Source organism: Orycteropus afer, unplaced genomic scaffold, assembly GCF_000298275.1.
Source record: "Orycteropus afer afer isolate SDZICR_OR568_19922 unplaced genomic scaffold, OryAfe1.0 scaffold00191, whole genome shotgun sequence".
In the NCBI taxonomy this organism is placed as follows: Eukaryota; Metazoa; Chordata; class Mammalia; order Tubulidentata; family Orycteropodidae; genus Orycteropus; species Orycteropus afer.
The window spans coordinates 716,578-729,803 of NW_006921778.1; the positions used below are offsets into that span (position 1 = coordinate 716,578).

General features: G+C 35.2%; 1 protein-coding gene across 1 annotated transcript in view; it reads right to left on the reverse strand.

The window, feature by feature from the left end:
- Window positions 1-13,226, reverse strand: part of YTHDC2 (YTH domain containing 2) — a 160,166-nt gene that overhangs the window by 82,493 nt on the left and 64,447 nt on the right. The window contains exons 11-17 of the mRNA XM_007947571.2: window positions 10,957-11,083; window positions 10,672-10,737; window positions 3,827-4,005; window positions 3,493-3,589; window positions 3,325-3,412; window positions 3,151-3,231; window positions 741-823 (exon numbers count right to left, since the gene is read on the reverse strand). Of these exons, the coding sequence (XP_007945762.1) occupies window positions 741-823; window positions 3,151-3,231; window positions 3,325-3,412; window positions 3,493-3,589; window positions 3,827-4,005; window positions 10,672-10,737; window positions 10,957-11,083 (721 nt within the window). The remainder of the gene's footprint in view (window positions 1-740; window positions 824-3,150; window positions 3,232-3,324; window positions 3,413-3,492; window positions 3,590-3,826; window positions 4,006-10,671; window positions 10,738-10,956; window positions 11,084-13,226) is intronic.

Sequence of the window (13,226 nt, forward strand, 5' to 3'; positions counted from 1 at the left end):
GTGGTGGTTAAATCTGTGTGTCAACTTGACTAGGCCTGGTTGAGTGGTGGGGCAGCTGGATGTAGTATTCTCGATGATGAGATGGGTGATCAATTCCATGGTGGAATCTACTGTGAACAGCTAGGTAGCTGCCTTTGGGTATGTGGTCTGCTTCTCATATATAAGAAACAGCTTTGGGAATGGTCTCTAGCTTATGGTACGCTTGGACCCTGCATGTTGTTGTTGTTGTTGTTGTTATGTGCCATGGCATGCTCTGCCAACCTTGGGACTTACAATGAACTTGAATTAATGTCCTGCCATGTGTGGTTTGGTAACATCAGGACGGTGTCATTTTATTTGTCAACCTTGGGCTTGTTAACCTCAGTGCCAGTAGCTGCCTGAGTGAAGAGATGCCTCTAGCTTCAGTGGGCCAGGAACAAGAGCCAGAGCTCTGAAGCCCAAGGTCAAGGGGCTTTCACCCAGCCCCTAGAGCCTGACACTTTGAACCTGGATTTAAAGCCTCCAAACTATTAAGAGAATAAACTCCTGTTTGTTAAGGCCATCCCAATTATGGTCTATGTCTGTTAGAGAGGAAATAAGTAAGCAGAACAGTATTAAAATTATTTGTTTTACAACAATGTAAAATTAAGACTAATATGAACCTTTTAATGTTTTTTTAGTAGGTGGAATATATGTAATACATATGAAAATATTATAATTTTATAGGCAACTGAATGAGCATCCATTAAATTATATATTACCTGCCTTTTCGTTGTATGGCACTAGCTTTGGAAATCCACACCATTTTCAACATTGTAACAAAATTCAGTGCATCAAAAGACTTCTGAAAAATTTAAAACATCCTTATGTTAAAAACATAAAAAGTATTTCAGAGGAAATAATAAACTTTATCAACATATTTTAACATGTCAAGTTTCATTCAAAGTCTCTACTAATTACATAATAAGAACAGAGTACTGATTAGAAAAAAATTCCAGATTTTCTGGTTCCAACCATTCTATTAAAAAATATGAAAACTAAGGAGCTATTCAACATCTATTCTGTGCCTTGCTGAGCTATTTGATGCTTTCTGCTAAAGGTGGACAACGACACACAGCTCTCACAGCATACCAAAAGTGGAGAGAACTAATGTGCTCTATTGTCCTTAGTTTCTGTTAAATTTATATCATTTTAGGGGATAGGACTGATAGGGAAAACATATTTTGTGAAATACTTTTCAGGAAGCCTATCTGGAGGGGTAAGAATAACAACAACTACTACACTAATTCTTTCCCAAAGTGGAAAATTCTTAAGACCTTTTTCATTTTATCTCCTACTGAGCTACTTACTAACAACATTAGTCTTTCTAAAATGTTACAAAGGAAAAAGCAAAAAAGAAAAACCACTTTCTCTTACATCCTCAAAGAAGCTAAAGTGAAAGTTTATAATAGAGAGAAATATTCTTAAAAAATGCATTCCCAACTAGAATATATACTTCAAACATGTGGTTATCTACTTTTCTTTTCATAAAATAATTACATACAACAATAAAAAAGCATTCCCCTAAGTATAAAAACTTTTAGAAAAGATGCTGCTTAGTTTTTAATAAAATGTTACATTTGTCAATTTTGTATATAAAATAATTAACTTTTTGACACTACCACCATGGTTTAACCATGGTTTACCACATAAATAAATAACACCTAAATAAATTAACTTCTAAAGTATTTATTCAAAATCTAGTTCATCATTTCAGTTAATTTTATGGCAATGAAATCTGGATTTTGACTGTCTCACCACTTATATTTTTAGTTAAAATAGTCATTATTGTGCTCTTATAAGAAATAAAATTTACCTCTCCTTTATACTATAACCAATTATAATGACTATTTCTAAATTTTATAATAAAATTTTATTTTCTAATAATTATTTCTCAGGAGCTCTGGTGGCGTAGTGCCTAAGGCATGTGACTGCTAACTAGAAGGCTGGCAGTTCAAACCCACCAGCTACTCTGTGGAAGGAAAATGAGGCAACCTACTTCCATAAAGATTTACCGCCTTGGAAACCCAATAGGAGTCACTATAATTTGGAATTGATTCCATGGCAGTGAATTTGTTTTTTGTGTTTTTTTAAAAATAATTATTCCTAAAAATTATATTGAAAACATTATAAAGCAATTAATTTTTCATATTAAAAACAATTATTTATCTACACTACAACAGATAATTTGCTTTCTAAAACATGTGTAGTATTTCTTCCCTTGAAAACTTAACCACCTCCATCAGTTTCATTCTTTCAGTGAAAAGCTCTACCAAAAGTTTAGAGCATTGAGAATTGCTGGGCAACATCATGCTTGAAAAGAAATGAATGCTGCCTTTTGTTTATATTAAAGGTGACAAACTTTTTATGTAAAGGGCCAGAAAGTAGGTATTTTTAGTGTTTAGGGTCCACGGGGTCTGTGTAGTAACAACTCAAATCTGCTATCATAGTACGAAAAGCAGCCTTAATTAATACATAAAACAAAATGGGTGTGGCTGGGTTCCAATAAAAGTTTACAAAACCAAGTGGTGGGCCAGATTTGGCTCTCTGGCTGTAGTTTGCCAACCAACTATGGGCTTTATATTTGTTTGCTTTCTTTCAGAGGGGTTCACTTGAACCATGTATCTTTTTATCAAAAAGTATTTATGTAAGGAACTGAAGATATAACAATTAATAATAGAGTTCAGATCCAGATGTAAGAAGAAAATATATAATCAAATACCCATACCATGTGATTTAAGTTTCACTATAACTAGCCAAACCTTTTACATCTTTCCTAGTATTTAATGAGCAGAAGGTAAATTTTTTGTGTAATTTGTTAAATCCATTGCCATCTTATCACAATCCTATAGGGCAGAGTAGAACCTCCCCACAGGCTTTCCGGCTGTAGTCCTTTACGGAAGCAGACTGCTACATCTTACTGCCATGTAATTTCTTAATTTTAAAAAGGGATATCTGTATACTGAATCTTTTAGGGTAGAATATTTTAGTGAAATCAACAACTATATTATGTTTAATTTATCAAGGAACTAAAAGTCTTCCTATTAGAGTAAATTCTGTTTGTAAAAGCATTTGTTGGAACAGAATTTAATCTTCTTCATTTACATAAAAATACAATTTATTCAAACATACCTCTTTCACCTTACCAGAATCAATAACAAAGACAACATCATTGACTGTGATGCTGGTTTCAGCAATATTGGTGGAAAGGATCTGAAAAAGGAAAGGATGTTATTTTACAATTAATATGAAAATAGATCCGATGACAAATAAAAATGGAAAAAAAAAAAATCTTATGAAGCTTACTATTTTTCGAACACCTGCAGGTGGATTTTTTAATACCTTCTTTTGATCAGATGTTTGCATATTTGAATGAAGCATAAAGACTTGATATCTGTTGAAAATTGAAAGAGAAAATATACTATAATGCCAGTCTGTTATTTAAAGCAACAAATATAAAGCTTTAGCTTTTACCTATGTGTATTGTCAGCAAACCGCTTGTCATCAAACAGGATGCGATCCCTCAATCCAACAATTTCATCATACCCAGGTAGGAAAATTAATATTGCACCTTAGAAGAAAATTATTTTCCAATCTTAAATCTCATCTTGAAATCAGAAACAATCACGTTACTATAAGGAACCATAATGTATGTTTTCATTTATTACTAACAATAATATTTATGAGATTATAAGATTACTCAAATATTACTATCAATGGAACTATATAAATAATTTTATACAAGAAACATTAATTTTAATCAAAATATATACTTTTCTTCCAGTTCTTATAGACAATGCTTATTTACCAGAATCACAACTATGGCAGATATTGTACAGAAGATGCATGATCAAATCCAAGTCTACTTTTTCATCATCAAAGCTATGATGATAAGCTTTCAAGAGCTCTCTGTCTTCTGTACTGAGGTCACTTCCATTTGTTTGAACCAGAGAACTTTCATCTAGATTTCCAAATTCCAATGAAGCACTAAAAAAAAAATCAAGTCAATTTTCATGAAAAAGAGTAACCCTTAAATGTAATGATTCTCATTATGTCCTTCTAATTTCCAATATAGCATAAGGAGGGTAAATGATATTTAATATGCTAGCTATAACACATAGTCTCCAGCCTCACAGCAACACACAAGCCACCACAGTGCGACAGAATGACAGACAAGTAGTAGACAGCATATAAATATATAATAATAAAACATATAATTCATGCTTTGGATTCAAGCACATTTTTCTAAGTAAAATTTAGCAATAAGTACTTTAAAAAGAAATCTGAAGCTATTTCTCCAAAAGATATGCAACTAGGTAATAAGCACATGAAAAAATGCTTAACATTGTTAGCCACCAAGAAAATGCAAATCAAAACTATAATAACACCCTTCACGCTCACCAGGATACCTATAATCAAAAAGACAGACAGTAATAAGTATTGACAAGGGAATGGAGAAACTAGAACCCTCATACATAGCTGCTGGAAGATGTAAAATGGCAGTTCCTCAAAATGTTAAAAATTTACCATATGCCCAAGCAGTTCAACTTCTAAATACATATACAAGCAAAACTAAAACTTACATATATGCCAAAACTTATACAAAAATGTTCCTAGTTATATCATCATTAGCCAAAAATCATCATCATAGCCAAAAAGTGGAAACAACCCAAATATTCATCAAGTGATGAATGAAGGGACAACCTGTGGTATATTCATACTATGGATATACAGTGAAACCTGGGAAAGGCAGAACACAATTGGACTGACTTGTTTTTCCAGGTCTTGTAAGTTACCCAGAGTACAGGTTTACCACTTTTCTATCACTTTCTAATAGAGGAAAATATTCGAGTTTTCCTTCTCTGACAGGTTTTACCTTACACAAGTTGTTCTGGCTTTCCTATGTTTTACTGTACCATAAAAAGGAATAAAGTACTTATACACGTTACAATATGAATAAACCATAAAAACATTACACTGAGTGAAAGAAGACTTATCATATGATTCTATTTAAATAAAAAACCAAGAATAAGCAAATCTATAGACACAGAAAGTAGAATAGTGGCTGCCTAGGGATGAGAAGGTTGAGGGTAAATAGGAAGTGACTGCTAATGGATACAGGTTGCTGCTTGAGGTGAAGGAAATATTTTAAAATTGATTACCACAATCAATTTTAATGCCTGAATAATTAAACATACTAGAAACCACTGAATTGTATGCTTAAATGGGTGAATTACATGCTATATGAATTACATCTCAATAAAACTGTTAACAAACACAAACTTTTGGTTATCATTCATATTTTCTTAATAAGCTGTTCATTATTATAAACAACACCTGATGGATATTGTCACACTTAAAGAAAAAAAAAAAAACTTTACTACAGGCTCCCGCTTAACATGACTTCTAATCAGGAATGCTGTTTTCCAAGTTATAGAATTTTGCATGACCAATGACTTATTCATTGCCAATACCTTTTTTCAAAACATAAATGGCAGCTATACATGTGGACCTCACCACATGGAATACACAGAAATGAGATCAACTACATCTGTGGAGAGGCAACAGAGAAGCTCAATATCATTAGTCAAAGGCCAGGAGCTGACTGGCCTTGAAAAGATCATCAATTGCTCATATGCAAGTTCAAGCTGAATTTTAAGAAAATTAAAATAAGTCCATGAGAGCCAAATTAAGACCTTGATTATATTCCACCTGAATTGAGAGATGATCTGAACAACAGATCTGACGCATTAAACCCCAATGACCAAAACCAGGTGAGTTTGGGGATGACATCAAGAACATCATACATGAGCAAACAGTCATTAAAAAAACAGGAAAGGAAAAGAAGACCAAAATGGATGACAGAAGAGACTCCGAAACTTGCTCTTGAAAATAGAATAGCTAAAGCAAATGGAAGAAAATGCTGAAATAAAAGAGCTGAACAGATTTCAAAGGGCAGCTCAAGGTGACAAAGTAAAGGATTATAATAAAATGCGCAAAAATCTGGAATTAGAAAACCAAAAGGGAAGAACATGCTTGGCATTTCTCAAGCTGAAAGAACAGAAGAAAAGATTCGAGCCTCGAATTGTAATACTGAAGGAGTCTATGGTTTTTTGGTAATAAAAAGAATTGCTTGATGTCCAACTATTTTAGGTGGTAGCATATAATCAAGAACCAACTGGTACTGAAGGAAGAAGTCCAAGTTACGCTGAAGGAATTAGCAAGAAAACAAGGAGTTTCAACAAACCGATGCAGCACTGGAGGCGCTGACTCATTTATGCCAAAAAATTTGGAAGACAGCTAACCTGACTAAAAGAAATTGTTATTTGTGCCCATTCTGAGGAAAGGTGATCCAGAAGAATGTGGAAATTATCAAACAATATCATTTATATCAGACTCAAGTAAAATCCTGCCGAAGATAGTTCAAAAACGGTAAACTGACAGCAATATATTGACAGGGAACTTCCAGAAATGCAAGCTAGATTCAGAAGAGGATGTAGAACAAAGGATATCGTTGCTAATGTCAGACGGATCTTAGCTGAAAACAAAGAATACCAGAAAAATGTCTACCTGTGTTTTACTAACTATGCAAAGGCATTCAACTATGTGGATCATAACAAATTATGGATAACATTGCAAAGAATGAGAATTCCAGAATACCTAATTGTGTTAATGAGGAATCTGTACATAGACCAAGAGGCTGTTGTTCAAACAGAAAAATCAGGAAGGGTGTGTGTCAGGGTTGTACACTTTCACTATATTTATTCAATTTGTACACTGAGAGCACAATAATCCGAGAAGTTGGCCTATATGAAGAACACTGCATCAGGATTGGAGGAAGACTCATTAACAAAGTGCAATATGCAGATGACACAACCTTGCTTGCTGAAAGAATTTTGCATGACCAACAACTTACTCATTGCCAATACCTTTTTTTCAAAACATAAATGGCATCTATACACATGGAACTCACCACATGGAATACACAGAAATGAGATTGACTGTATCTATGGAGAGGCAAAAGAGAAGCTCAAGATCATTAGTCAAACAAGGTCAGGAGCTGACTACAGAAAATATCATCAATTGCTCATATGCAAGGTCAAGTTGAATCTTGATGACTTGAAGTATTTATTCATGAAGATTAAAGACTCCAGTCTTCAGAATGGATTACGCTTCAACATAAACAAAACGAAAATCCTCACAAGTGGACCAATGTAAACAGCATCACGATAAATGGAGAAAAGATTGAAGTTGTCAGGGATGTCATTTTACTTGGATCCACAGTCAACGCTCATGGAAGCAGCAGTCAGAAAATCAGATGTCATATAACTCTAGGAAAATCTGTCACAAAAGATTTCTATAAAGTGTTAAAAACAAAGATGTCATTAAGGTGTGCCTAACCCAAGCCAAGGAGCTCTGGTAGCATAGTGACTTGACTGCTTGAAGGCTGGCGGTTCAAACCCACAGCCACTCCTTGGAAGGAAGGTTGGGCATTCCTACTTCCGTAGTGATACTGCCTCAGAAACCCAAGGAGGGGTCACTATGAGTCGGGGCTGACTCGATGGCAAACAACAACAACAACAACCCAAGCCATGGTATTTTCTATCACCTCACATATATGTGAAAGCTGGACAAAGAATAAGGAAGACCAAAGAAGACATGATGCCTTTGAATTGTGGTGTTGGTGAAGAATACTGAAAATACCACGGACTGCCAGAAGAACGAAAAAAATCTGTCATGGAAGAAGTGCAGCTGGAATGCTCCTTGGAAGCGAGAATAGCCAGACTTTGTCTCACCTACTTTGGTCATGCTGTCAGAAGGGACCATTCACTGGAGAAGGACATGATGCTTGGTAAAATAGTGGCTCAGTGACGAAGAGGAAGACCCTCAACAAGATGGACTGACACAGTGGCTGCAATGATAGGCTCCAGCATAGCAAGGATTGTGAGGATGATGTAGGACTGGGTAGTATTTCATTCTGTTGTACACAGGGTCACTATGAGTCAGAGCTCACTCATGGCACTTATTAATAACAATAACATTTTCCAAAAGACAGAATAACAGAAATCATTAAAATAAATGTCTTGCTTCTTCATCCCACATGTAAATACACACACTACTGCCATCAGTGTGATGGCAGCAGCGTGTGTGTGTGTGTGTGTGTGTGTTTTAACATATGGGATGAAGACACAAGACATTTATTTCAATAACTTCTGCTATTCTGGCTTTTTGGAAAGTGTTATTAGGTACACTTTTTTGGTTTAACAATTTAGTCATTATCTGTAAACTTCCAATTAATGAAAAATGAGGTCCACCTCCACACAATTTCTACTCACACCAATCTCTATAATGTATTAAGTTTTTATTCAACCTTTCCTTTACCATGATTATGTAAACATTATTCATTATTCACCACTGAGTCAAATAGTGAATTATGATTATGCTGCTTTTCTTCTAGAACTTTCTGCTTTTCCTGGAGTAATTTTTATTTGCTTAATTTTATGTGTACTGATCACTAATCATTCAGATTCATAAGCCTTTTTAATACAGTCAAAAAATGCTAGGTATTCTATTTTTCCCCCCCTCACAGAATTCCCTCTTTGAGCCCTTCATCTTCTGCTCCTATGGGGACTAGACCTGTTAGACAGCTGTCATCCTAACATATGGCTTGAACAGCATCCTGGGCATTCATTTCACTTATTGTTTGTTGGATCTACTGTTTTACCTATTCGGTGAAGCATGTTCTCTAATAGCTTCCTGACAAAGAGTACATAGAAAGTAAATTTTTCTTTTTTCTATGGTTTTCCATCTCATATCTTTTTTCCTACTCCTGGAGAGGTTTTCTCAATTTTGTCTTAGAAGCCTCCTAGTTGGTTTGTTTTTTAATTTCTACTACTATATTTTTAATTTCCAAGAGCCCTTTCTTGTTCACTCATTCATTCAACAAATATTCACTGAATATCTACTATGTACAAGCACTGTTCTTGAACAGAGACAAGCAGATTACTAAAGTCTAGCTAAGAGAAGAGATAGAAAAATCAATACAGTAAGTAAATTATAGAGTGAATCAAAGGATAGTAGGGTCTATGGAGAAAAAAAAAGTAGAAAAAGAGGATCAACAGCATACAGAGGTAGATTACAATAATAAACTGGGTAAATCTGAGTAGGCCTCATGAGATATTTGAGCAAAAAATTATATTCTGTTATTTTTTTACAGCATGTTTTTTTTGTTTCATGAATGCAAAATTTTTTATTACAGTTTTATTTTTGAAGTTTTTTCTGATCACAGCTTCTTAGTGCCATCTCAGTTTGGGTTTTTGTTGTTGTTCTTGCTTTGTTTTGTTTTGTTTGTTTGATTTACTAGTGCTTCTCTCCCTTAACTGATTCATGATCAGTCCTTAGCCATTTGTTCTTAAGAAGTTGCTGTTAGTTGCCATTAAGTTAATTGACGCACAGTAACCCCACGTGTGCTAAAGTAAAACTGTATTCCAGGGCTGTAACCTGTCAGAAGCAGATCACCAGGCCTGTCTTCCAAGACACTTCTGGGTAGATTTCAACCACCAACCTTGAACCGACCAACCTTTCAGCTAGCAGTTGAGTACTAAAACCTTTGAACAACCCCGGGACTCCCTCATAAAGAGTAAAGCACAAACAAACTTCAGGGGAACAGATGACATTTTTATCTAGTTTAAAAGATAATCTTTTTACTGAAGGAATACCAAATGTTCTATATTTCTAAATCTTTTCTCCAGGCTTGGTGTATTTTTCCAGGAAAGAATTCTCAAATTTTCTGCCAAGAAATATAAGTTCCAAATAGAAAAAAATGACAAGAGACAATAAGCAAAGGCAGCAGATAGTATCTCAACTTTCAGTCAGCAGATACATTTAAAACTTCTTTTTTTGTTTGATACCTCACACCTACTCTTCCATTGTGTCTATTAATCCCAAATCTAAAGACTCTATGGTTCAGTTTTTTAATAACCCTAAATTCAAAGCCTCAATGACTTTTTTGTTTTTTTAACTAAATCTTCCACTTCCTGCCAAGGTGGGCCAGAGATAACATGAGCTAGGAAGGGAGAAGAGAATCTGGTGTTCTAACTGTTCCTCATAGAAAATTTGAACCCATTCTATTTTTTCAGTCCTTTCATTGCTTCCTTCACATGATCCTCTCAGGAGTTTCAAAGCTACAATGAATCTGTCATTGGCATTCCCCTCTGTACGTACTAAAGTTTCAGTTTCTTAGCTCTGTTATGTCAATTACCACAAATGCATTAGCTATTTATTGTCCAAAAATTCACTGACATCTTCCAGAAGCTATGTGTCCTCTTTTATTCTATTTGACTTTGTCAGATTACACATTTTTTTTTATTGTCATTTTAGTGAGATTTTAGGAAAGTGCAGAAATAAATAAATGTGTCCTATTTATCATTAAACTGGAAATTTCCTCTGATTTTTCAAATTAAAGTATAAAATAATTACGTTATCATGCTAGATGTTATCAACAGCCTACAAAATAAAACCCACAGAAAAATTACTCACAATTACAAAAATAAATAAATCTCTAGATGACATATAAATAGCCTATATTTTTCACATTCTATGATTCACATGGCTTTTCTAAAAAGACATAAAACCCACAGTATAAAGTTTTACCTGTAAGATTCTAGAAGATCCACAATTTCAGTTTGCCCAAAGTGCTTAGCCCAATCTAAAGCCATCCTACCAAAATTCAAAGATACAAATTAATAAACAGAAATAATATTCTTAAAATTGTAAAACTAGGCACTCAAAATTATTCATTCAGCCATTTAAATAGAAGTGTATGAGTAATTATGGCACAATAGCTTTTATTATAAAAGTAAGCATAAGAAATTTTAAAAAGATATAGGTAGCTACACAAATAGATTAAAATAATGGATGCATTTTAAAAGAAATTACCAGCCATTTGATGCTTTGCTATGAGCATTGGCTCCCATACTAATTAACTGCTCTACTTGACTTGTGCAGCCTCGTCCTGCAGCAACCATCAGAGCTGTCGCACTGGTTTCACTGTGCCTATAATCAACTAAAAAAAAACAAAGAAAAAGAAAACTATTAGATTTCTGAATTATTTAAATCATTTTAATTGAGAAAAAAAATTTTAAGGAACAAATGAGTATCAGGAGACTTAACCTGTTACTTGCCCCTTCACATAAGTACATGATAACAGCATTATAATATCCTTCAGATAATCCAAGGAAATCTGTTATTGATGTGCCTTAGCATAAACAGGATGGAATACAGACTATCAGTTGGCATGTGGGAGAAGGAAAGATAGTTATTAAACTGTTTAAATTCACCTAAGTAATTAAAAAAAGAAAAGGAAATTCAGAATCCTTAAACAATCTTCCTAAATCTACATAATGCCTCAATCTCCAAATAATAAAATGTAAGCAATGAAAAATCAAAAATTTAAAAAGTTAGTTTCCATCAGTAACTAGTAATTAGTGCTTACATGTTTAACTGAGAAGTTTTAAAGTTTAAGATGTCTTTTTCTTCTTGTTTTGTTTTGCCTTTGTTCCCTCCATCATTTCAGGCTATTATTTTTCAAGATACGTAATATGAAAACCCTGGTAAAAGTTTACTTCCGACAAAATCCCTCCATGAGAAAAACAATTAAGATTCTATTCAACTGAAGCAATTCAGTATGTTATAATTACTTAGTACAGTTGTCGTTAGGTACCACAGAGTAGTTTCCAACTCATAGAGACCCTATGTACAATAGAATGAAACACTGCCTGGTCATACGCCATCTCCACAACTGTCACTATGTTTGACTGCACTGTGGCAGTCACTATGTCAATCCATCTCATTGAGAATCATTATCTTTTTCTCTGGTCATCTACTTTAACAAGCTTTATGTCCTTCTCCAGAGATTGGTCCCTCCTGATAATATGTCCAAAGTACGTGAGATGAAGTCTTGCCATGTTCACTTCTAGGAGTAGTCTAGCTGTACTTCTTCCAAGACAGATTTGTTCGATCTCACACTCCACAGCATATTCAGTATTCTTCACCAACACCATAATTCAAAGGCCCCAATTCTTTGGTCTTCCTTATTCATTGCCCAGCTTTCACAAGCTCATGAGGCTATTGAAAATACCATGGCTGGGTCAGGTGTACCACAGTCCTCAAAGTAACATCTTTGCTTTTAACACTTTAAAGAGGTCTTTTGTAGCAGAGATGCAGTGTGTCATTTAGTTTCTTGACTACTGCTTCCATGGGTGTTGACTGTGGATTCAAGTAAAATGAAAGTTTAAACAACTTCAATATTTTGTCCATTTATCATAATGTTGCTTATTGGTTCAGTTGTGAAAATTTTTGCTTTCTCTATGTGGAGATGTAATGCATATTATGTAATCCATATGATCCCAAGGCTGGAAGCAGGAAGCCAGGGCTGACAGCTGAAACCAGGGAAGGGGGCAGGGAGCTTCTACCCAAGGTAGAAAGCAGAAAGCCAGGACTAATGGCCAGATCCAGGTACCTGGAGGGAGAACCCCGACTCAGGCAGGAAGCGGGAAGCCAGGGCTGACACCTGCATCCAGGTAAGGGGAAGGGGAGCCCCCACCCAAGGCAGGAAGCGGGAAGCCAGAGCTGAAAGCTGGTAGGGGGAAGGCCAGGAAGCGGGCAGAGAAGTTTGAAACAACTAAGGGAGACGGACTTGTCTGTCAGTTTGGCATACTGTGGTGGCTTGCATGTTGCTGTAAGGCCAGAGGCTGTGTTTCAAATGCCAGCAGGGTTGTCCATGGTGGGCAGGTTTCAGCAGAGCTTCCAGACTGAGACAGACTCAGAAAAAGGAAGAGGCCATCCACTTCTCAAAGAACTGGCCAGGGAAAACCTTATGAATAGGAGGGAAACACTGTCTGATACATTACTGGACAAGTTTATGAATAGCCTTGAAACAATGTCCAATACAGTGACAGATGATGAGCCCCTCAAATCAGAAGCCATTCAAAATATGACTGGAAAGAGCTGCCTCATTGGAGTAGAACCGACCTTAACGATATGGATAAAGTAAAGCTTCTGAAACCTCCATTTGCTGACGTGGCATGACTCAAACTGATAAGAAACACATTCAAACATCCATTACTAATTGTTGTTGTTGTTGCTATATGCCATCGAGTCAGATCTGACTCATAGCAACCCTTCCTTGGGTTTCCGAGGTGGTATCA